Here is a 26,295-nt window from a genome sequence, read left to right as displayed (position 1 = left end):
AACGTTATATCTTTAGATGAAACAACCTTCTCATAAAGAACCCTCCAGACCCAATAGGGCTCCACTAGTGAATTCTTCTAAACATTAAAGGAATAACCTAAATCTTCCTTAAACTTTTCCAGGGATTAGAAAGAGGGAACATTTCTCCAATTAATAAGTCTGGCATAACCATGATACCCAAACCTGTCAAGGACACGGAAAGAAAGTTAAAATGGCAAGCAGCTCTCATGTCCATAGCCACAAAAGTCCTAAGGGAAATACAGCAAATTGAAACTCACAGGTGGCAGAATTCCAGCCCTCCTGATGGTGATAATGCTTTTCTCACTCTCAAAGGAACTGACACAGATTCTCCCATGTTACTGCCAAATTTATTATCATCTACTATTTACATATAGGGAAACTGAGGCCCAAAGAGGGGAAGGAACTAGCCCAAGGTCACATTCAGGCTAGAGTCCACTTGATGGCCATTTACAGCCACCTGCTGTAGCCCAGCAAGGCCTGGGGATGAGGTCTGTGCCCCTCCTCCCCCTGCACCTCCCTTCTGCCTCCCTGGACCCCTCACTCCTGGGCTAGTGCCTGAGCAGGTAACGCACAGGAGCAGCAGCATGGCCTGGGCAGGCTGCCAGTGCCCCCTGGCCGCTCCATGGTGTCCAGGAGGCCTGGAGCACACAGGCGTGGTTCTCTCAGCCAGACCCCAGGCTCCCCGCACTGATCCTGCCCAAAAGGGCATTAGAAAGTGGGCCTTGTGGCCTATGTACCTCAGCCTGACCATCACTGTTTCCAGCTTTACTGGTTACAAAGCACTTCTGTGTTTCCCATCTGACCCTCAGCAAGATGAGTATCAACATCTCTACTTTGGAGTATCAATAACCCCACTTTGCAGATGAGGGAAGTGAGGCTCTATGGGGTGGATAACTTGTCTAAATCATCCACCCAGAGACTAACAGATCCAGGGTGAGACTCAGGGCCTTCCTCACCACACCAGGAGGCCCCCACCAAGCACTACTGAACGTAATTGAAGATGTCCTGGATTATACATTATGAGACAGACAAGATGAACACAGATGGGTATACTGAAAACTGCACAGACTATATAAAAAAGAACTCCCCAGTCTAGCTCAGTGGTGACACATGCATTTTTTTTAAATGTAGAGAACCCAGAGGGCTGCCTCCACATTATGAGAGATCAGATGCAAACAAGAACCAAGACAGCATAAAAAGCAGAAATTAAAGAATGCCTTTGAAGGAATTCAATATAGCCAGTAAAGCTTTACTGACGATTCTTTAAATACGTTCAAGCCACAGCAGCTCCCCGGTAACCACAGGATACAGGGCCGAGGAGAAGGGGACGAATATGACGCGCCCTTTGTCACAACGGAGGTAGGAAGGTTCCCCTTCTAAAGCCTGTCTTCTGAAAGAGATGAGTCCGAGGCCCAGTTCAGAAGCTTCTAGATCTCATTGGTAAACAGAGAGAGAAAGAACCTCCCAGGGCAGACAAAGCTAGGACACATCAGCTAAATGACTCAGTGTGTGCCTTCAAATAGCACTGTCTAGAGAACATGAGGCCCACCAGTGGGGCCCCCCGAAACTAAGGCCCCACCCACCTGGGTGGCAGGGTCTATGAAAACAGCAATTTCAGTGAACCCACTGAACCCAGAGCAAACAGCACCACCTGAACACAAAATGACATGGTTCCCAGAGCAGAGAAATCATATGTTTTCAACCTATTGGGTTTGTTTGTTCAGGGCAAGTCAACCTATGGATAACAGGAAACTGGTGGATGTCATTTCTGAAATCCTTCAAAAAGCATGTGAGATGAATCCAGACCAAAAACTATTTAGAAGACTGAGTCACACGAGAGCGGGGAGTTTCTGCAGTGGATCAGGCTGGAGTAAAGCCAGTAAACAAAGAGAGGGGACAGCAGGCAGGCACTTCTCTTGATGGAAAAATGTAAACAGTGGGCTCCCCAGGGGTTGGGCTCAGTTTTAGGTCTTCACAAATGACTTAGCGGGAGAAGGCAGTGGGGAGATTGCCCTGAGCCTGTGGGAGGATGGGGTGAGGGGCTGATAAGACTTCACACACAAGGGCCCCCCGAGGCCAGGGGATGGGTCTCCCACCCCCACCCCACCGCAGGGAGAGGAGCCCTGAGAACAAAGCAGGTGAGGATCTGCCCAGGGGGGTGTGGCGGAGGGAGCGGGGAGAGGAATAACACAGAGTGATGCCTCCAGAGAAAAAGAATTCACACGGAGCCCTGGGGTACCCACAGCAACTGGGTTCACGCCCTTCCGACAGGCCCCAAACCCAGGCTCCAGGCCGGCACTGCCCCAAGGCCACCCCCAGAGAGCCTCACCTGCTGCTGGCTCTGCTCCTCCAGGTTCATCTTCACCTCCAGCGACTGGCGGGCCTCCAGGAAGGCCTTGCGGTGCTTGCGGTCCGCCATGTAGTAGGACATGATGCCCACGACGATGGCGCACAGGTAGAGGAAGACATTGGCCAGAATCTGTATCCAGAGGAGGAAGAGAGGAAAGGACAATGGTCAAGGCATGTCTTCAGGAGAAGGATGGAGGAGGTGGGCAGGTGGTGACCCAAATCCAACTGCAAGTTGCCCACTGTCCAGGGAGGTCCCCAGCAAAGCTTCTGACCTCGAGGGGGTATTCAGATCCCTGAAGTAGACCCTGCCCCATCACCATGGATGAGTGAGGGGACTGCTGTTCTCCCTTCCACCTTTTCATGGTAGGGAAGCTGGCCAATCCTGCCCACCTGTGACGCCTGAGGAGTCCTTCTGCTACTCATCCATTCACTCACTCACTTGTTCAACCACCACTTACTGCACCCTTACTTCATAGGCGCATTTAGGTACTGTGCTGATTAGCTGGGGAGGAAAGTGAACCCAGATCTACTGGCCAGGGGTGTATAATCCTAATAGCTGCAGATCATATGGAATGTCACAGGAGACCAGAAGAGGTTCTGGGCTGATTTAGTTGTCACGATGCCACCTAACACATGTGCCACAGGTTACAGGCTTCTGGGATTCACATGCATCCTCTGAGCCAACCCCACCTGCCAGCAGGTAAGAAGGTGGCCAGTACCAACATCCAGGTCTCATGAAGAACTGAAGCTACAGGAAGGGGAAGAGGCAGGTGGGATCTGACGTCTGTCCGGTAAGCTCGGTGCATTGGCACCAAGGGCTTCTTTGGGCATCGAGAACCTGCTCCCCCACCCCTGGCACCCTGCAGGCTGGCCTAGGTGTCCTTGGTCCCCAGCCCGCTCCCACAGGCCGCCAGAGGTAACCTTGGCTATGGACCTGACATTCAAACCACACCTGATTTCCTGGCGCGCTGTCTGCTGCCGGCTCCGATCCTTGACCTGACGGGGCCCCATGTGGGGCTGGACCAGGTTCTAATTCCTCCCACCTCTCCAAGACCACTGGCCATGAAGCTTCTCCAACAAGGCCTGTTCCCAGGACAGGTGCCTCCCACTCCCCTGAGGCTGCCCCACACTCCCTGCCTTGATTCCCTGAGGTCCTGCCAGAGGCGGACAGACCCCTCCTCCCAAGGGTGTGGTTTCTGGAGCAGAAATTGGAAGTTGAGAGGCAGGAAGGGAGACAGAAGTTCTTAAGTTTCTGACCCTAGGGGAAGAAAAGATTGGCCCAGCGGAACATAATAAATTCTGGGGTAGGTGAAAAATGCAGGGAAGTCAATTTTAGATGTTGAAACAAGATAGTTTAACAGACAATAAGGCAAGTTCATTCTAACATCAATTTCCTGGGTACTCTCGGTTATGCTGTATCCCTCTGACTGTTTTCATGTTTCATCAGGGCTGCCGGTCGAAACTAACCAGGAGGACCTACCACCCCCAGCAGAAGCTTCCTGAAGAGTCCGTACTTGGGGACCAGTCTAAGCCCAGGGGGCACTCAACAAAAGTCTGCCGAGCAATGAATTAATTAGTAGGTGAGGTGTGTCTTGGTGCTGGTCATCAAATCACTGGGTGAAGATTTCACGAGCTTCCTAGATGGCTGGTTCTAGCAACTAACAACCAGCTGTGTTCTTGGGCCTGGGCAGCCTGATCGCCTACACCGTCTGCGGGGCAAGCAGGGGGTTTCAAAGTCCTGTAGGACGTCTCCTGCACCTTCTTCTGGGCCATGACAACCCATTCCCATCTGAGTGGTCAGTATGAGTATGCCCTCAGGCCACTTACTAAACATCTGATGATCGGAAAAGCTGCCAATTTATAATTTATGTTCAGTGAGTCAAAGCAAATCACACAGGTCATTGGGTCTCAAAGCCAGTCTAGCCTGAGGTCCAGGAACCTCCACCAGCCCAGAAGCCACCCTCCTGTGGGGTCCGTGTGGCCTTAGAAACCTGCCCAACTCCAAGTTCATGGCGCAGGAAGCTGGTCAAGGTCAGGCTGCACCCCGTGCATCCTCACCAAGCAGTGGCACTCGACCGAAGCCCATGCGGGGTCCAGATACAGCAGCCACCGGGCCGAGGGTCTCCAGGCTGACAGGGCTTGGGGTCCTGGAGGGCGAGGGAGGAGCCACACATCTGCAGCCCACACCTGCCAGTGTCAGCAACTGAACCAGGGGCTCCAGACAAGTCAGGCTGACCTGGGGCCACAGGCCTGTCTCTGCCCTGGCCACAACCAGCCTGGGCTGTCACACGGCTGGGGACAGAGCTCCTCACCCAGGGGTCTTCCTGACCACCTCATGAGGATGCACGAGGCGGGCTCTGTAAAATGTACAGTGCTGAGCTTGTACAGTGCTGAGCTACTGTCATTACCCACAGGGCGTCCACCTAAGAAAACCAAACCTGCAGACAGGCTGTCAGAAAGCAACTCTAGCAGAAAAGTTTCAAACCAAAGATTATAATCCAAAAAATAACAGGATTCAGGGACTTCCCTGGTGGCACAGTGGTTAAGAATCCACCTGCCAATGCGGGGGACACGGGTTCGAGCCCTGGTCCGGGAAGATCCCTCATGCCACGGAGCAACTAAGCCCATGCACCACAACTACTGAGCCTGCGCTCTAGAGCCTGCGAGCCAGAACTACTGAGCCCACGTGCCACAACTACTGAAGCCCGCGCACCTAGAGCCCGTGCTCCACAAGAGAAGCCAGCGCAATGAGAAGCCCGCGCACCGCAACAAAGAGTAGCCCCCGCTTGCTGCAACTAGAGAAAGCCCCCGCGCAGCAACGAAGACCCAACGCAGCCAAAAATAATTAATTAATTAATTAATTAATTAATTAATTAATTAAAAAAAGAGGATTCAGGTTGGGTTCATGCCTGGGGAATGTCTAGGCAGGACAGCATTCCTTTCACTGAAGTGCACATTTTAAAATAAAATCTACTTTTGCACTCACTTGTAGGTACAGATGATCTAGAAAGTGAATTTAAGAGGAGCGCTGGACTCCGGCACTGCCCCTCGCTAGTCGGGTGGCCGCCAGGCCAAATAACCCCCCTGAGCTCACTTCGTCACCTATGAGCGAGGGAGGGACTGACTCATCTGGAAGACCCCTCGGTCCTGACACTGGTCCTCATCAGACCTCACTTCTGAGGGCCAAGGTTGGGATTGGCGATGACCTGGTCCCGAGAGGCCAGGGGAAGGAGAGCAGGTCAGTTCCAAGTTGGCCAGAGAGCCAGGCTGCCTCCCGGGCCCTGGGCATCCCCGGACCCAGAGGCCTCATCCCCTTCCTGACCTGCACTCTCGGCTGCAGGGATGCAGAGGGAAACGGCCACATCTGGACCACGCGCTGCAGAGTCAGGTGGGTCCTGCAGGTGCCATCCATGCCAGGGAACTCCCTCCCGCCTTCCAGTGAGCACATCTGTTTCCAGACAATTCTCCCGACAGTCCCAGGCCTTGGGTCTCCTGGAACTCCCCCAATTCTCTAAACTTGCCTCAACTGAAGAAAGGGCCCTCAGGGCGCTGCTGCTCTGGTCCACCCAACCTCTCTCTCCAGGGCTACGAGGCCCAGAAGGAGTGCGGCAACCCCCCAGTGCCAGGCAGAGTGGGGGCGAGAGGCTCAGCCTCCAACTCCAGGGCACAAATCCACTAAGCCAAGGAGACCTCCAGCCGAGGAAGCAGGGGTTCGCTCTGGGGAGGAGGGTTGGGGAGGGAGCAAGAGCTGCACTGCAACATGGTCCCCTGGGGTGATGGGGGCCCAGAGGTGCACAGGTGACCGGCGGGGCGGATGAGGGTGTGGACAGCAGTCCCCACGTGCAGCCAGGGCCGGGAGCCCCTGATCCTGGTGACCCTGATGTGCAGCCAGGGCCGGGAGCCCCTGATCCTGGTGACCCTGATGTGCAGCCAGGGCCGGGAGCCCCTGATCCTGGCCTGTTCCCTCGCCTGTAACATCCTCTCACATCACAACCTTACGTTCTAGACACGGTCACACACCTCACCCACCTCATCTCGTTTAATCTTCACAAGGCAGGTGATATTATTCCAATTTTACAGGAGAAGGAATTGAGATTAAACAAGGGCTCAAAACTAGAGGATAAGGTTTCTTCCTGCACTCATCTCTTATTATTCTCTGATGCAAAACCCCACCCTACAAGTACCCCTCAGCTAATTTACATATTTATAACCCCACCTTTCCCCAGAAAGGCTGTTAGATATTTTTTAAAACTAAAATTAAAATTTCCACCAAAATACCAGCCCTAAAGCACTTATTGTGAGCTGCTTGCATTTTTAATCTGAAACAAAGTAGTACATCTACAGATTTCCACAACTTCCCTACACATGGGTGGTCATTAGCTCTAGGCTCAGAAATCCCTAAATTATGCCTGTGTGTCTCACTTAGCAAAAGGGATGTGCTCCTCCCAACAGGCCTGGAAAAAATGAGCTGTGCTCCTTCGGCAGTGGGCCCCGAACAGTGCCAGCACTGAGGAATCGACGGTGACCAGGACGCCCCCGCGGAGCACGGGAGCCCAGCGCTGCCGGAGACGGTCCAGGTCAGGCCACGATGATGGGTAAGTGGGGCGGCTGTCATCTCTCTAACACATCCGTTAGTATGGCCTCTCGCTACAGTTTAAGAGCTGCAGACCCAGGAAAATCTTTGGCCACCAGGAAAGGTTGAACTCTAGAGAGAATCCGAAATGTGTCTCTCACGTGACTATGACAAATGGGCTCCTCCCAGCTGAGCCTTGACCTCTGCAGGCCTGGGATGAATTTTCTGGTGCTCCCACCCCGGTGAGGGGCAAAGGGCTTCCTTGTCAGAACTCGTCTCTCCTCCCTCCAGGACTGCCTTCCCTCCACCCACTGCTGCGCAAATACCCACCAACCCTCAACACTCCAGCCACAGCCGGCCCACCTGGCAGCCCCTCTTCCTGCTCAGCCTCCCATCTCCCTTCCTCCCTCCCTCTCCATCCCTTCGCCATCCTCCTCACACACGTCTGCCCCTCTCTAACACACGGGCCACCTGCTAAGGCAGGCACTGCTGTCCTCCTCACCCCTGTGTCCCCAGAGCCCAGCCCAGGCCTCATCCAGCACCCGGTGCTCAGGAACCCAGAGCTGTTGGGCTGGACGGACCAGGTAATGGAACCACGTCACAGACTCACCCCTCACCTGACCCCTTCAGCCTCTGGCCAGCAGACAAGAAGCCAGCATAAAGCCCACCTCTGGCCCCCACCATCTCCCCGGGACCCAGCCTTCTAATTAATACCCCATCTGCTGCACCCCACCCTAAGAGCAGAGAGGAATGGGGCTCGGTCACTCCCCCAGGACAGCAGGTGGGGGACAGTCCAGGAAATATCCAGAGTACAAGGCAGAGCATACAAAGCGGTGAGAGAAGGGTGGGGGTGGGTGGCGGGGTCTCATTCATTCAGGAAGAGGTTAGATGGCTTCACACATGCGCCAGAGAGAGATGGGGTCTTGGAAACATGACGACGGGGCTCTGATACCACTGCCAGTGAACAAGCGTAGCCCGAAGGCTTCTGCCCTCTATAGTCATCCAAACGACGTATTTGGACAGCTCCAGCTCCACTTTCCAGTTCTGAAAGTCAGCAGGAGCCCCGATGCACAGACCCTCACTCCTGGCTCTTCCGAGTGGTCCGGGGCCAGCGAAGGCAGCACCTCGACCTGGCCGTCCACACTAGGCGGGCGGTGCCCCCCACATCTCCAAGGCTGAGAAACCCTGCTCTGGGGTGCCATCGAGGTTACCTCTTCGTGTCCCAGTGGCCTCCTTTAGACTGGGCAGCAGTCTTATTTCAAACAAATTGTTCTTTTTTTCTTTTAAACACAAGATTTTAAAAATAATGAATAAAATGAATGCATCTCCCAAGTGGGTAAACATTCAGCCTAAAGCTTCGTCTAACCCGTGGCAGCTAGATAATGTGTTTATTAATACACCCCCCAGCTCAGAAATGCAACCGTGAGAAAATTCCTTTACAAGATCCTTCCTCTTGGAATCTGATGAGTCACAATGTCCCGCACGTTTTCTAACAGCCCACAGGGACAGGGACTGCTCTTAGAGGGGCTTTAAAATGGAAGTCACCCCATCAGAGGCAGGCTGGTGGCTCAAATGCCTAGGCTGACCTCTCCCTATAAACTCATTCCGGCCCACAGATTCCAGAACATTCCCGAACAGGGGAGAAGAGACCGAGGGAGAGACAGCAGCTCTGGGGTGTCAGCGTCCATGTCAGCTGCCCTCGGAGACCCTGTGATTCTCTGCTGCTGGGGGAAGGCCCCTGTTCATTACAGCTAACTTAGATGTTTTTGAAAAAAACTCTCCAAGGAGCTGCAGGGCAGGAAGGAGCGGGGAGAAGGCACCTCTGAAGGCAACCAGCCTCCCCAACCTAAGGAAGACTGGCTGGAGCCTGCGGTGGCAGCCCCAAAGTGCCCGTGGGGTCCCCACCTGTGGAGCCATGCTCCCTGCAGACACTTGGAGGGGCCTACTAGCGGGTGAATGCATGGCAAAGAGGTTGGGCCACGCCGTCACAGAGACCTCCCACACCACCAGCAGGCTGTGTGACCTGGAGCAAGTCACTTAACCTCTCTGAGACTTGGCTTCCTCATCCTCACCGTAACCCTGAAGGCTGTTCCACTAAGATTAAAAGAGAGATTCTAGGCAACACCACCTAACAGAGGGCTTGGCGTAAAATATGTTCTAAATGACTTTTCCTTTTCTTCCAGAAAGGAGAAAGAAAATTGGGACCTAATAATAACACTTTAATGAAGTTTTACAAGAGACTTCACATTCATTATCTTATTTGTTTGTCACAACAGCAAAGTTTTCTTATTCTCATTTTGTAGAAGAGACTTGAAGCCCACTGTCTCCCAGCAATGCTGAAACTGGAACCCAGATCTCCTTCCTCTTTTTTTCCCCCTACATACACAATTTAAATTTCAAGACATTAAAAAAGCTCTGTCCCAGCCCAGAGGACGGAATATCAGAAGCCAGCCTGACCAGGCACATGTGGCCTGGGGGCAGATCCACCGCTGCTTTCTTGCCCAGCAAGCACACCACCCAAACATGAGTCCAGGGCCCCCTTCCCTACGTTACTGTCTCCTTAGCTGAGTTGTGATGAGGGTCGGCAGAGGCTGGGCGAAGTCCTAGGTGCTGGAGGTCCCCAGGGAGCACAGAACCCAGTGAGGACCTGGAGCATCTCTGTGGTTGGGAGGTCCGTAGACAGTGGGGTGACGCTCCCGTGCTGCCCCGGAGCAAACTCCAGCATCTCTCTGCCACGAGGTGACTGGGGTCGCCAGTAAATACAACCCTGCTTGACACAATGCAAGGTTCAAGCCTTGGGGCACTGTGACATGTACTGTGACATGCCCTTCCAAGCCAGACATTTGTCAAGTTTCCACCACGTGCCTCAAAAGGACTTCCAGAAGCTTCCTACTTGTTTAATAGCTGGGACATGCCTCTGCTAAAAGATACGCAATGTTCACCCTCTTCCAAAACAAAGATGACTTCCAGATAGGCATCCAGCCATCTCGACATGTGACACAAGGTCCCTCATGACCTGCTGGGTGGCCAGAACAGCTTCCCAGGTTGTGTACTGCACACCCCTAGGGGCACCACTCCAGACTCAGACACGATGGCTCCCCCAGAGACGTGGAACAGGGAAGCCCTGACCATTGGGCTCCAGTGTCACTCTTATGTCTTGTATCTGCCTGCTGCCCACCAGGCTCCCCTCACTCCAGCCACACTGGGCACCTCTCCAATCCTCTAACAAGATGTGCTATTTCAGGGCTCTACAGCTCTAACCAGAACATCCTGCCCCTGCTGCCCACACGCCCCCGCCCCGGCCAATGGAGGGCTACACATTGTAATGATGCCTTGATTTAACCAGGTCAAGCACAAGCACACAGCACACACCTGGCCCTTAGTCATCCCTCAGGAACTGTTAGTTGTTGTTACTATTTCAAGATTATCTCCAACACCCCTCCCTGATTCCCCAAACGGAACCATCCAACCAACCATCCATCCATCTATTCATTCACAGATTTACTGAATGCCCACCCTGTGCCAGGTTGGCACTTGGTATTTAGCAGTGAATGAGGCAGAAAAAGTCCCTGCTATCATGGGGCTGATGATCTGGTAACAAGAGACAAATGAGAAATAAGTAATTCAACAATAAGAGTACCAAAATTCAGCAGACAATAAAAATGATAAAGTGACTGGGTGGCTGCTTTAGACTGAGTGAGGGAGACTGCTGGCCCCGTTTCTTCACTCCCCTGTAAAGTACTGTTCAGCCACAGCTTTGCCATAGCCTCAGGGAGAGTGATGTGTTCCTCCCTCCTGCTGACTCAGACTGTGTGATTTGCTTTGGCCAAATGGATGTCAGTGCATATGACATCAGCAGATTTTTGAAATACACTGGCTTTCCCCTTTGTGCTTTTGCTGTCACCATGAGAACAACATGCACCAAAAGTTCAAAGGTCCAGCAGAATGAGAGGCTCATGGAGCAGAACTAAACTCAAGCTGCAGTTTGTAGCCAAACCCAGCTGAGCCCAGCCTAGATCAGCCACACCCCAGCCAACCCACACACGTGTGAGCGAGAAATACGTGGTTGTGAGCCATTGTGTTCTGAGCTGTTTGTTACAAAGCATTAGGTGAAAACAGCTGACTCTGGTTAGGTGGTTAGGACTGGTCTCCTTGAAGTAGTGTCACTTAAACTAGAATATGAATAACAAAAAAGTCCCAGTCACAGGAAAGATCAGGAGAAAGAGCCTTCTGGATGGAGAATATACTGGCGCAAAGGCCCTCTTTCCCATGAGACACTCACCCACCTCCTGATGCATCTGCATGTATCGCCCCGACAAGCACACAAGGAGCACCTGAGGTCAGGGTGTGTCTTTTACATTTGCAGCCGCAGGGCCTGGCACAGCTACTGGCACAGAGCAAAAGTTAGCTACATGAATGACTATGGTAGAAAGAAGCTGAAAGAACAGTCCATTCTCCACTGAGGTGTCCCCCCTTTAATAAGAGAGCCAAAATCCAGCTACAGAAAGGCTGAGCAGCAGTTCTTAACTGGGGTGGGGGGGTGATCTGGGCCCCCTGAGGAACATTGTGTGTCTGGGGACATTTTTTGATTGTCACGACTAAGGGGGAGGATTCTCCTGGCATCTACTGGGCGGAGGCCAGGGATGCTGCTGAACAGGGCACAGGGCACAGGGCAGCCCCCCACAATGAGGAGCTGTCTGGCCCCAAATGTCAATAGATCTGAGGTCGAGAAACCCCGGCCCAGGCAATGCCTTCTTCCTTTTTGATTCCTGAGTCTTCACTTGAAACTTTCTTAAGCTTTTGGATTGAAGAACAAGGAACGCTGAAGACAAAGACGGCACAAGAAGATTTATTTTTATATCAATCATAGACCTCGTGGGCTAAGAGGAAAACACTACTGATACTGGTTGAACATAAGGACACAGTAGCTCGATAAACGCACCCACGATGGAAGGCAGGCCCAAATCACAGGGGTAGAGACGATTAAGACCGGAGAAGAGCACCTGGTCTGTCTCCCTGGAGGGGCAGCTGCAGGAATGAACATCTCACAGTTGGCATTCGATACCAAGGAATTATTCGCTTGAAGTCCGTGGACCGGGTTAGGGGGAGTCAGTGAACCCCTAAAATTAGGGGCAAAGTGTTTCACCCTTTTCTGGGGAGCAAAGTCCATTGCTTTCACCAGATTCTCCAAAAGGTCTGTTAGCCCAGATGATTAAGAACCACAAAACGAATCAAAAGCTCCCCATCTCCTCTTGTGGCTTCTTGGCAGAATCATAAAACATCAGGTCACAGCCCTCTGTGTCTTTTCTTACACATGTGACCCCATTAGTCACCTTGGTCTTTTTCTGCAGGCCAAATAACTCCCCTTCTACTTAAAGGAATCTATTTTAAAATGTTTAATCACGTTTGGCTTCAGATTTTTTTTTTTTAACTCCTGAGTTCTCGCTGAGTGGTGGACCTCATGTTGGGTCCTGGAAAGTAAAAAAGAACCTCAAGAGCTCAAATCTACTAGGGGTAAAGAAGCTACAGGAGGGACTTCCCTGGTGGTCCAGTGGTTAAGTCTCCGTGCTCCCAATGCAGGGGGCCCAGGTTTGATCCCTGGTCAGGGAATTAGATCCCGCATGCTGCAACTAAGAACTCGCATGCTGCAACTAAAGATCCTGCACGCTGCAATGAAGATCCCACATGCGGCAGGCAACTAAGACCCGGCCCAGCCAAATAATCAATCAATCAACCAATATAAAAAAAAGAAGCTACAGGAAAGGGAGGAAGCATAGATTGATTCCAAGGTAGAGGAGGACAGGTCAACAAAGGTGTTATTTTCTACTGTACAGCAAAGTTATTCAGTTATACATATATATATACTCTTTTTTATATTCTTTTCCATTATAATCATAGGATATTGAATATAGTTCCCTGTGCTATACAGTAGGCCCCACGAGGGAGTAAAACGGGCTGGACACACTCAATTGTGGGTTTTCACAAATATTGACAACACGGAGCTTTCACATACATATTAATATATGGATGCTGGATGGTGAAAGCAATTTAAACCAATTTCTCACTGAGGACCACTGTTAAATAAAGGAAAGGCAAGAAGTAATAAACTATACGTTTATGTGAGTTACCAGAACAACGAAAGGGTTCCACGCCGCCTGCTCTGGTCTTCTCACCTCTAAGTAATCCTACTTGCATTTAGTGCAGAGATCCTGACTTTCTGGAATTGTCTTTGAGTGAACTTGAGAACAAGTGTACCAGCCCAGAGGAACATATAATCTGGAGACAGAAGAAGAGTTCTAGAATCCCAGCAGTATGATCATCACACAAACTTAGCAAAATGAGAAAGGGATCCCCAATTTCACAAGCACACTGAAGCCCCTGCATATACGGAACAGAGCAAACTCGGGATTCCGAGGACTTCGTACCTCTCAATTCAAGATGACTCATATCTTGAGAGTAAAACTTTTTGCAGACTCTCCGCTGCAGAAACCAGCGTCACAGCTTTCTCCTTGGGGATTCAATTGCCTCTCTTGTCTCCCTGAGTGCTTCTGAGGGATTACTCAGCAACCCTCATCCCTGCAGCCCCTCAGAGCCTGCCTGGAGACATCTGGGATGTGGTTTTTTAGTCACTGGTTCTGACTTGACCCTTCAGTGCTTATTCCTTACTTGCTATTTCTCTAGTTTCTGAACCAGGTGTGTTGGCATCCAAAGGGTAAATGATTAAGACTCAGGAATCTAAATGTCACACTCCCCCAGGTGATTCTCTTTTATTCATTGTTCTAGGTGGTGCAGGAAATAGCAAAACAAAGCCAAGATCCTCCAACCTTCCTGGTTCTTTAAACCAAACTATAAACATATGCGATCACTTTAGGTTATCTCCCTACGCCTATTGCCTATTTTTCTTCCAACCGTTTTTTCTCTTTCCTTTTCTAACAACCTTCTGATCCTTGGTGCACCCTCACCCAGAGTTACTGCACTTCCTTACCGTCTTTCCCTGTCTGACCAGCTTCTCTTCCATACGTTCAAAGCCACATCCACTGAGATGTTTTCCATCTGTTCACCCTGTTTCATGTGTCCTACATTTCATTCAGTTCCCTGGTTTTCAATTCAGATCTTAAGTCATTTTCCAAGTTTCCTTCTGACTGTCCCAACCCAGTCTCCCCCTGCCCCCCATCTCCCTGCTCTTGGTAGAGCTAGTACACACTCACATCAGAGACTCCACAGCCCGGTCCTCTCCATGCACCGTCTTGGTCACATGACAAACAAAAACTTTCAAATTCCACAATCTGAGCCTGAAGCCCTGGCAAACTATCACCACTCCTAAATTTCTTCAGCCTCAAGTGTCTTGAATTAGCGCCACCTGAGTGCGCTCCCCTCCCCCTCCCTCAGTGGCTCCCAACCCTGCAGCACCTGAGAATCACCTGGGGGCCATGCAGCATCCCAAAACAGTGAAACCTGAGGCCCAGACATGGCACCGTTAAAAACCTCCCAGGTGACTATATATGTGTAGCCCATGGCCAGTGGGAACACCCAAGTCTGTCACAGTCTCCCCAACCATCCCCGAGCTGAAGGTCCCATTTCTGCCAGCCAAGGGGTGGGACCAGAGCTCACCCGGCTGTGCACCTCAGATAATTAGCACCCAGCCTTGAGTATGTCTGAAGTAACCCTTTGTTGACTTACTGTTCTGTCACTGGTGCTCCTTTCTGCACCTCCAGTGGGTCATTCATTCCATCTGGTCTTTCTGGGTCTTCCTCATCGTCCTCCTTTTGCCATCACCCAGCCCAAACCCTCACCTCCCACAAGGCTGGGCACAGACTCATTTCCCTGGCCCCTCTCTGGTCCTGCTAACCCACCCCCTGGTATCAGGTTAATCTTCCAAACTTACCTTTTTGCAAGTTCCACCGCCTGCTCAAAACACCTCAAGAGCAGACAATTTTCCAAAAGGTAAAGTTCAAAATCCTCATTCTGGCACTCGAGGTCCTACATACTCTGGCCCCTGTGACCTTTTCTAAATATCGCCCACAGTCCCCTGATGTAAACCATCTGCTTTAGCCAAGGTGATGTCCCCAACGTTGTCATCTGGCAGGCACTCCTGACCTCAGCACATGTTGCAGCCCACACTCGGAGGGCCCTCAAACTTTTCCACTGAAGTGGAGAGGAAGCTTCACCTCTTCCCTTGCTGGGGCATGTGGCTTTTGCATTCTATTCCGTAAAAATCCATGTTTGTATTACTATTTTTTTTTTTTGGTCGCACCGTGTGGCATGTGGGATCTTAGTTCCCCGACCAGGGATCGAACCCACACACCCGGCAGTGGAAGCTCGGAGTCTTAACCACTGGACTGCCAGGGAAGTCCCTGTATTACTATTTTTAAACGTCTTAAAATGTTTGCCTTTGAGTAAAACACATGTGTCTGTCTGTTATATTACACGCTCCACTAGGGTGGGGACAAGATCTGTTCCAATCACCACTGTGTAGCCAGCACTGGACAAACACCTGGCACACAGGAAGTGCCCAGTGACTACTGAGCGAAGGAATGAATAGTGGGGGAAGGAGGGAGAGAATGAAGAGAGGGAGAAAAGGAAAAAGGTGAGGAGAGAAGGGCAGAGGGAGGGCAGATGTTAACACCGACGCCATAGTTATCCTGAGGCCTCAAGTACACCGTAGGCAAGCACACCCCTGCATCTGCCAACGTGAGAAGCACCCCGCCTGAACTGGCCCCCAACTGTATCCCCCATCACCTTCAGCCCTTCCCTCAAGATCCAGCTAAACCCTGCCTGCTCCGCAAAGCCTTCCCGGATGGCCCTGCCCCTGAGCTATCACACTCTCCTCGTGTTTCTCCTCTAGTTTCTTAACGAGGAAATAAGTGCAAGATAGGTCATTAAGAGAAAAAAAAAAGTTTAAATACACAGCCACACTCTGCTCTCATTTTCAGAGTAGAAATGAAACAGGGCAGGAGCAGAAACACCAAAACATCAACAGTGGTTATCGTGTAAGGGAGGGAGATTTAGGACGATTTCTGATTTCTTCTTTTTGCCTCATCATCTTTCTGCAGCTAATCTCTCTGCAGAGACAAGAAAGACAAGGGGCACATCTGAAGTTTCTATTGTTCCTTCAACTCGCTTGGAACACCCTGACTGCCGGCAGACCCGGGGACCCTTAACATCTTTTTTTTTTTTAATTAATTAATTAATTTATTTTGGCTGCATTGGGTCTTCGTTGCTGCGTGCGGGCTTTCTCTAGTTGCGGCGAGTGGGGGCTACTCTTCGTTGTGGTGCACAGGCTTCTCGTTGCGGTGGCTTCTCTTGTTGCAGAGCATGGGCTCTAGGCGGGCGAGCTTCGGTAGCTGTGGCACACGGGCTTCAGTAGTTGTGGCACGCGGGCTCAGTAGTTGTGGCGCACGGGCTTAGTTGCTCCGCGGCATGTGGGATCTTCCCAGACCAGGGCTCGAACCTGTGTCCCCTGAATTGGCAGGTGGATTCTTAACCACTGCGCCACCAGGGAGGCCCCCAGGGACCCTTAGAAACAGAGGTTCCTCTTCATGGAAACTCCCTCCTTGCACTCAGAGGCCCTCAGTAAACACCTCGTGGTGGGGAGCCCCACCCCAGGGCCACTGAGAACCTCCCCCGGGCACCTGTTTCTACGGGAGACACCTCGCCTCCTGCCAGACTTCTCAAAGGGCCAGCTGGGAAGGTAAACCTTCCAACAGCCTTCAAACAAGATCCAGGCGCAGCACCGGACGGCCTCGCTCTCTGCCCTCCCGCTCTGCTCGGTGAAGGGCGGGAATTCGGAACCACAGGCTCACAGCCACCAGCAGTGAAGGGAGACGCCCCCGCCCCGCGCTGCCCAGCCAATCGTCTGTCACTCATCGTTCAGTGCCAACACGTGCAAAGGAGGCACCCTCTCATCAACTGGAGCTGGTTCGGGTTATCCCCACAGAATCACCACCTCCTCTCGCTAATGAGCCTTCCCTGGGGAAAGGCAGGGGCGAGCCCCGCCGGCAAGGTGGCTGCAGTCAGTCGCGATGGTTCCACACAGAGTAATCGCTGCTGGCATAGAGGGCCTCTCGCCATCGACCTTGAGGTCGCTTACAAACAATGCCACACGGCTCACTTGGTCTAAGTTCTCCTTTGGACCTGGTTTTCTTCCTCTTCCCTCAAATGCTCTGTCCATCCGTGAGGGCCACCCCCCGTCCTTTCCCTCAGAGACCAGCCACCCAGCTGGCAGGGACTTTCTCACCCTGGGAACACACATAACCCAGGTTTCCAAAAGAGCTCTAAAACCATCCCCTGGCTTCCTGAGAAGTTCCCGACTTTAAAAATATTTCCCTTTGGTTTTCGCCTAATTTTCCCACTTATCGGCCTTACATTTTTGACACATAAGAGACCAGATCTTCTCCCCACCCGAGTGGAGGACTGAGGCCCATCATCAGTATCGCCAGTGGTCCGTCCACAAGGGCATCCGAGTCTCTCCCAGCTCACGGCCGGCACCACACTTCCTGCGGCATCCTTTCTCTATGGGCCCCCGAGGACCATCTGTCCCTACCCCTCCCAAATACATTAACACACACACACACACACACACACACTCACACACGCCATCTCTCAGTAAGGTAAACACTCGGGGACAGTAAAACACAGCAGTTAGAAACTGGGCTTGAATTCCAACTCCACCACCACTGGCTGTGGCCTTGGGAGGTGTAACCACTGCTCTAAGCTTGCTCCCTCCTCTATGAAATGAGAATAACATGATTCCTACCTCAGGGTGGGTTTGAGAATTTGTGAAGACGATGCAGGTAACGCACCTGGCACAGTACTGTGCTGGGCACACAGCAAGTCTTAATAAGTGTTAGCTATTATGATTAGGTGTATTATAAATTCCCAGTATCACTGCAAAACTGTGTTCCCCATTCTCCAGCTTTCTTCATCTCCTTTAATACGTCTTCTCAACACCTGGGAAGGCAGTAAGTACCAATGGCTCCCAAACCTGTTCTAAGGTTCTACCCTCAGACATTCTGCTTTAGTATATTTGGAGGAGGGCCAGGAATCTGCATTCTGAAAAGCGCTCCTCCCCCACCCGGGAGATTCCAATGCCACCAGTCCTGTAACCTGATTGCTGCATTTTACTATTTAAATACGATTCTGTGTCCCTTGGCGTTGTCCTATAAGGTTCATCCTGATGTGAACTCACGTTGTCCCCCCATAGGGCTCTCAACTGTTTTCCTGCTGCCACGGTCCTCCCCCATCGCCCGTCAGCTCTCCCCGAGTCCACTGCGTGCCGGCTGGGCTGCAAGGCTGGTGATGCGGCTCTATCCCAGGACCCTGCTCCCAGCTGAAGGGCTCAGTCACTCTCCTGTCCCTCTGCCCAATCCCTACTGGGAAGCCCTCTGTGGCAATGCCAGCAGCTGCCAGAGCCAACTGCCCAGACCATACTTATCAAGTACTTCCCTAGCCCACAGTGCTGCCTGCTGTCTGGGGACACCAGTAAACCTCGAGCCATTCGTCAACAAGTCCTTCTCCAGCCCCTACCCGGGAGGCAGAGTGACACCATGCAATGAACAGCAGCTTTGGAGCCAGACAAGTTCCTAATTTATCATTCCTTAGCAAGTCCCCTAAAACTTCCCTCTTCGATCTCCACACATGGAAAATAAGGCCAACAGCTTCAACTTACTTCCATTTAAGAAATCTTTGCCCATCCCAAGAAAATCACAATGATTTTCTCCTATGCTTTATTCTAGAAGTTTTATAGTTTAAATCTTACTATGATCTATTTCAAGTTAATTTTTATATGTGGGGTAAGGTATGGATTACGTTTTTTTCCCCCATATGGGTACCTGATTATTCCAGTATCATTTGTTGAAAAATTATCCTTTTTCCACTGAATTACCTTGATACTTTTGTTGAACATTACTTGATCACAGGTGTCTGTTAATTTCCGGACTTTATTCAGATTAATTGATCTAAGTGTCTACCCTTACACTGATACTACACTGTCTTGATTACTATAAATTTATATCTCATAATCAGGTGGTGTAAATCCTCTAATTAAAAAAATTTTTTTCTAGTTTATATATCCTAATAAATTTTCTAATCATATTTTCAATTTCTAAAAAAAGACTGATGGGGTTTTGGGGTTTTTTAATAATTAAATTAAGTTAATTAATTAATTTTGGGGGGCTGCACTGGGTCTTCGTTGCTGCACGCAGGCTTTTCTCTCTGGTTGCAGTGAGCGGGGGCTACTCTTCATGGCGGTGCGTGGGCTTCTTATTGCGGTAGCTTCTCTTGTTGCGGAGCATGGGCTCTAGGCACGCGGGCTTCAGTAGTTGTGGCACACGGGCTTAGTTTCTCCGTGGCATGTGGGATCTTCCCAGACCACGGATCGAACCTGTGTCCCCTGCATTGGCAGGAGGATTCTTAACCACTGCACCACCAGGTAAGTCCTGGGGTTTTTATTTTGATTGAATTGAATCTATAACAATTTAGGGAGGATTGACATCTTAACAATATTAATTGTTATCTGTGATCTCTCCACTAATTTAGGTCTTCTTTTACTTCTTTCAGCAATGTGTTATAGTTTTTACATCTTGCATATATTTTATTAAATTTAGCTTTAAGTATTTCATGGTTTTGCATGGTAGTTAAAAGGGATTTTTTGTCAATTTCCAATTGTTTGTCGCTAGCATATAAAAATACAATAGGTCTTTTAACATTAATCATGTAACTTTCAAACTTGTTAAACTCACTTCTAGCAGCTTTTTGTGGATTCTTCAGGATTGTTTTTACATAGATGATCATATCATCTGAGAATAAAGACGGTTTCATTTCTTTCTTTCCTATTTGTATGACCTTTTTTTCTTGCTTTATTGCAGTGGCTAGGACCTCTAGTAAAAAAAAGGTGAAAGAAGTAGTAAGAATGAAATTTGCTTCTTGCCTTATTCCTGATTTTAGGGACAGGGACAGCTACATAATGTAGAGGCCTACTGCAAAGTGAAAATGAAGGTCCCCTTATTCAAAAAGAAAAAAAGAGAGGCAAAAAATATACTAAAATATAAAGCTTCATCCTTTCCTTTGAGGTCTTTCTTTCAACTTATGGTAATTTTTATCTGCTATTTGATGTTGTTCTAAGAAAAGTTATATTTTAAAATTATTAGCATTAATTTTACCATCAATCTATATTGTACAATGCCAGTTTTAAATGCAAATGTAAGCCCATTTAACTCGTATGAAGAATCACTGCAATGAAACAATTACTATATTGTGGCTTACATGTACATATGTGTACGTACAGTAGAAACTGCAGAAAATTAACTCAACTGTTTTTATTCACTTCTTGATATGCACACATTCTACTGATACTGTCTACATTCAGCTTACTAATGAAGAAGGACTAAAAAGAATAAGAACTATGGTTTCTCTTATATTTTCCTTTCTTTCTGCATTAAGTGGGTGGCTAATACAGGCAAGCAACACGTGTAAGAAAGCAGTGATGGAGTTCCTTGGACAGTCATGTTCCTTAAAATGCCACTACTTTCTTTCTTCATTAGAAGCAAGATCTAGTTTGAACAAAAGCATGTCCTCTCACAGCCTTCAGGACCTCCACTGAGTCATAGATACAATATGGTACTTTGTATTTGCTTTGCATCTTGCTGAACTCCCAGACATTGTGAGTTCACCAGAATTCCAAGCTGTTAGGGCACTGCAAACTCTATATGAAAATGAGACAGCAAGGAGTAATGGAAGACACACACATTGTGCACATTTCCTCTGCGCACCTGCATGTTCCATTATCCCAGTAGACTCTAATTACAAAACACAAGGTCAAAGATAACATTAAGAATTTCAGGGCTTCCCTGGTGGCACAGTGGTTGAGAATCTGCCTGCCAATGCAGGGGACACAGGTTTGAGCCCTGGTCTGGGAAGATCCCACATGCCGCAGAGCAACTAGGCCCGTGAGCCACAATTACTGAGCCTGCGCGTCTGGAGCCTGTGCCCCGCAACAAGAGAGGCTGCGACAGTGAAAGCCCCACGCACCCTGATGAAGAGTGGCCCCCGCTTGCCACAACTAGAGAAAGCCCTCGCACAGAAACGAAGACCCAACACAGCCAAAAATTAATTAATTTTTTAAAAAAAGTATGCCTTAACATTAAAAAAAAAAATTCAAAACTGCACAAGTAACATTCCTATAAAGCTAACCCTGCTTAGGAGGACAGCATTCAGATTTTCACTATTAAATACAATGTAGGTTTTTCACAGATGCCTTTTCTTAGGTTGAAGACATTTTCTTCTATTCCTAGTTTGTTAAGAGTTTTTATCATGAATAGGTGTTGAATTTTGTCAAGTGCTTTTTTCCATATTTATTGAGATGATCATATGGGTTTTCCTTTTAGTCTGCTAATATGTGGAATTATACCGATTGATTTTAACATGGCATTCCTTTGAAAATCCCCACCTGGTCATTATGTGTTATTATTTTTTATATATTGCTGGGGTTTGTTTGCTAACGTTCTATTAAAGATTTTTTTGGTGTACACAACAGGGCTACTCATCTGTAGTTCGGGTTTTTTTCTTATAATGCCTTTTTCTGCTTTTGATATCAGGGCAATGCTGACCTCATAAAATGAGCTGGGAAATGTTCCCTCCTCTTCTATTTTCTGGCAGTTTGTATAGAATTGGTATCTTTTCACTCTTAAATATTTGGTGGAATTCAGCACTGAAGCCATCAGGGGCTGGAGTTTCTTTGGGGAAGGTTTTTAACTGCAAACTCAGTTTCTTTAATGGAGATAGGGCTATTCAACTTTGGTAGTTTATGTCTCTCAAGTAATTTGTCTAATTTATCTAAATTGTCCAATTCGTTGGCATATAGTAGTTTATAACATTACTTTATTGTTCTTTTAATGTTTACAGGATCTGTAATAATGTTCCCATTTCCCTTCCTGGTATTTGTAATTTGTATCCTCTCTTATTTCCCTGATCATCTAACCAGAGGTTTATCAAATTTATTGCCATTTTCAAAGAATCAAGCTTTGGATTCACTGATTTTTCTTTATTGTTTGCCCACTATTTTCTGTGCTTTTTTTTTTTACTTTCTACCTCTTACTCTGGATTTAATTTTTCTACTTCACTTGAGGTGGAAGCATAGATCATTTATTTTAGACCTTTCTTTATTAACACAAGCATTTAATGCTATACATTTCCCTCTTGGTACTGCTTTGCCTGCATTCCACAAAATTGGTATGTTGTGTTTTCACATTAATTCAACACATTTTCTAATGTCTAATGATTTCTGTCTTTATCCATGGGTTATTCATGCATGTGTTGTTTAATTTTCCAAATATATTCTGGAATTTTTAAGATATATTTCTGTTATTTCTACTTTAATCCATCATTTATGTCAGAGAACATTATACTTTGTATGATTTTAATCATTTTTTAATGTATTGAATCTTGTGTTGCGGCCCAGCAGATTGGGTGTCTTCATGAACATTTCAGTTCATTTGAAGAGTATATGTATTCTGTAGTTGTTGAGTAGAGGGTTCTATAAATATCACTTTGGTCCAGCTCGTTGTTACAATCTATATCCTTCTAATTTGTCAAGTATTCTATATACTTCTAATTTGTCTACTTACTTTACCAATAACTGAGAGAGGTGTGTTGCAATCTTCAAATATAAATATGGATTTGCCTATTCCTCCTTTTAGTTCTATCATTTTTTGTTTCGTGTATTTTAAAGCTTTGTTATTAGGTGCATACATATTTAGGATCATAATGTCTTTTTGATGAATTGACTCCTTTATCATTATGAAGGAGTGGATACCTCTTTATCCCTCATAATATTCCTTATTCCAAAGTCTACATTGCCTGTTACTAACATAGCCAGACACTCCAGCTTTCTTTTGATTAATGTATACATGGAATATCTTTTACCATCCTTTTAATCTGTGTCTTTATGTTAAAAATGGGCTTCTTTATGATAGCTTATAGTTGATTCTTGCTTTATTATCCATCTGATATCTGCCTATTAAATAGAGTCATTATATCACATACATTTAATATTATTATCAATATGGTTGAATCTAAAACTATTTTTGTCTTCTATTGGTCTCACTTGTTCTTTGTTGCTTTTCCTGCCATCTTTTGATTTTATCATTCCACTTTATCTCCATTATAGGCTATGTGCCATGCTTCTTTGTTATGCTTTTTTAATGGTTGCTTTGAGATTTACAATACAGGCATACCTCGGAGATGTTACAGGTTTGGTTCCAGACCACCACAACAAAAGAGAATATTGAAATAAAGCAAGTCACACAATTTTTTTGTTTCCAAGTGCACATAAAATTATGGTTACACTATACTGTAGTCTATTAAGTGTGCAATAGCATGTCTAAAAAAACAACATACATACCTTAATTAAAAAATACTTTATTGCTAAAAAATGCTAACAATCATCTGAGCCTTCAGAAAATCATAATCTTTTTGCTGGTGCTTTGATATATTGCAAAAGTTACCAAAATGTGACACAGAGACATAAAGTGAGCAAATGCTGTCAGGAAAATTGTGCCAATAGACGTGCTTAATGTAGGGTTGCCACAAACCTTCAATCTGTAAAAAACACAATGTCTGAGAAGTGCAATAAAGCAAAGCACAATAAAATGAGGTATGCCTATATGCATCTTCAACTTAATATAGTCTACTTCAAATATTATTATTTTACATATAGTATAACAGTATATTTTCATTTCTTGCCTTCTGTCTTTTGTTCTATTGTTGTCATACATTATTCGTCTATGTTATAAACTCCACAGTACATTGTTTATATTTTTGCTTTAGATAGTCTTTTAAAAAGAGATTAAAAATGAGAAAAAATAACTTTCATTTTTCCATAGATTTACTATTTAGAGGCCTCTTCATTCTTTTGTGCAGTCCAAGTTTCTATTTAGTATCATTTTTCTTCTGCTTGGAAAACTTTCATTAATACTTTTTGTGGTGCAGGTCAGCTGGTGATGAATTCTCTCAACTTTAATTTGTCTACAAAAAAGGCTTCACTTCACTTTCATTTTTTGAAGGACATTTTATTGGGTATAGAATTATAGATTGACCTATTTTTCAGTTCTATTGTCTTCTGCCCTGAATAACTTCTGGCTAGACATCTACAATCATTCTTATCTCTGTTCCTCTAAGTAATGTGTCTTTTTTTTCTTTCTTTCTGGTTGTTTTTATGAGTTTCTCCTTAACTACTAGTATTAAGCAACTTGATTATGATATGCCTTGGTATGAGTCGCTTTATTTTTACACTTTATATTTATTTGAATTATTTTGAGCTTCTTGAACTGTGGATTTATAGTTTTCATCAAATTTGGAAATTTTTTCACTATTACAAAAATGCTTTCTCTGTCCTTCTTCTGGGACTCTGCTGCTCGCACTGCCTACAGAATGTAGTCAAAGCAATCTCAAATAGCTTTCTAGGTCATCCATTTGAGATCCCAAACTGCCTTCCAGCCTTCTCTTTTACTATCTCATACACCCAATTCTGCAGTCAAAAGTTGTGTGTGTGTGTGTGTATGTGTGTGTGTGTGTGTGTGTGTGTGTGTATGTGTGTGTGTGTGTGTGTGTGTGTGTGTGTGTGTATGCATCCCCACACCACTGCCCACCAGCAACTGTCTCTGCCCCTTACCAATCCAAGGCTCAAAATCTAATTTCCCCTTCATGGCACACCTCAGTACTGCCTCCTCCGTGAGAACTTTCCCAACCAAGGCAGAATGATGCCTTTCCTCTGTACTCTCACAGGTCTTGTCTGTCATAGTGGCTCCTTGAGAGCTTGCAGACATCCTGTCAAGTCATTTTGGGATGAGTCCCACGCTCAGACCCAAAAGAAAGAAAGCTACTGGACCCTGTGATGGGAGTAAGAGCGACGTTATGTCAAAATGCGCCTATGCAAGACTTTGCTGAGGAAGAAGTTGAGCACACAGTATTTTAGGAAAGAGTGAGTCAGGCAGCATCTCTCCTTTTCCAAAGGGAAAAAATGAGACACACAGCAGATTAAGTCAATTATACTGAGCTAGAGGAAATATCCTCCAAGGATCTTCACTCTCAGACCAGTCTCTCAATGTAGCCTCTCAAGAGTTGGAAAAAAACCATTCCAGCTTCCGACTTCCTTCTTATAAAACCAGGGGAGCAGGAGCAGGCAATCATGTTCCAGGAAGCTACTCAGCTCTGGGATCCAGGTCTCTGGGGAGAGAACCCTGGCCTGGTAAGGTGTGAGAGGCCCCAAGAAAGCAAACAGAATTCCCCAAATTAGAAGAACAAAAGCAAAATGAACCATGCAACCAAGAGCAGCTCACCAGCAGAAGACATGAAGCCTGAGGCCATCCCAGTTTTACACTGGAAAGTCTTTCAGTGGCCCAGAACTCCACACCATCCCTTCAAACACGCCCACACCAGGTGGGCTGCGCTCCTTCCATCTCTACCTCTCATTCTCCCCACACAACCACATGCTCAACAGCCTCCTACCTGAACAACTGCCTCCTACCACCCCAATGGCCCCTCACTCACTCTTTTCACTCCATTACCCCAATGTCACCTGCCTGCAATGCCCACCTACCCCTCCCAGCCACCCCCCTTTGAAGCTCCCATCTCCACATAAGTTCCCGAAGCAGAGCCACACTGGCTGCTCATGAACAGACTCTCCATCTCCTTCCTGTTTCCTGTTCCTGTCACAGGTCCCTTCCCCACCACACGGTGGGGCACAGTGGAGCACAAAGTTCCCTCTTTGAGGGGTCAGAAGAGTACTGGCCTAGGGGCCAGGAGACCAAGGCTACAGACAGAGGCCCTGAGACTGTCTCTCCGTGGGGCCTCAGGCAAGTCCCTTCCCCTCTGGGCCTCAGCATCCCCTCTGGAAACGCTCAGTAGTATCTCCGAGGCCAGCCCTCCTGGCATAAGCAGTGTGGGCAGCAAGGGCAGCAAGCAGCAGGAAGAAGATCCTCTTAGGTGCAAACCCCAACTCCTCCAGATCTGCAGACACCACTCAAGCACAATGCAGTTTGGCACCTCCCAACAGGGATACAGTTTGGGGTTTTACATAGTGACAGATAAGCATATAATCACAGTAACACCTGCATCTGAATGGAGCCTTGTGGTTTACAAAGGGCTTCCACTCATCCTCTCATTACAACCTCCGCCACAACCCTGGAGGAGGTGGTGCGTCGTCACCACCAGCATGGCAAGAAGATCATGAGGTGAACACTATTCTAAGAGCTTTATTAGCTCACGGAGAGATTTAGTAACGAAGGCCCAGAGAGGACTCAGCAAGGTGACCAAGACCTCAGAGCTGGAGGAGGCAGATCCAGCCGCTGGAACCC

At 47.8% G+C, this 26,295-nt stretch overlaps 1 protein-coding gene across 6 annotated transcripts in view; it reads right to left on the bottom strand.

Annotated features, from left to right (window-relative positions):
• ADCY3 (adenylate cyclase 3) overlaps positions 1–26,295 on the bottom strand; it is a gene marked incomplete at its 3' end in the record, with an annotated part of 89,809 nt that overhangs the window by 46,081 nt on the left and 17,433 nt on the right. For all 6 annotated transcript variants that reach the window (XR_014254219.1, XM_082427442.1, XM_082427441.1 and 3 more), the window contains exon 3: positions 2,351–2,500. Coding sequence is in view for 5 of the 6 variants with exons in the window: in XM_082427442.1 (XP_082283568.1) it covers positions 2,351–2,500 (150 nt within the window). The remainder of the gene's footprint in view (positions 1–2,350; positions 2,501–26,295) is intronic.

This window comes from Balaenoptera physalus, assembly GCF_965194825.1.
Source record: "Balaenoptera physalus genome assembly, chromosome: 15".
NCBI classification, from domain to species: Eukaryota; Metazoa; Chordata; class Mammalia; order Artiodactyla; family Balaenopteridae; genus Balaenoptera; species Balaenoptera physalus.
This window is presented reverse-complemented; position numbering and strand designations above follow the sequence as displayed.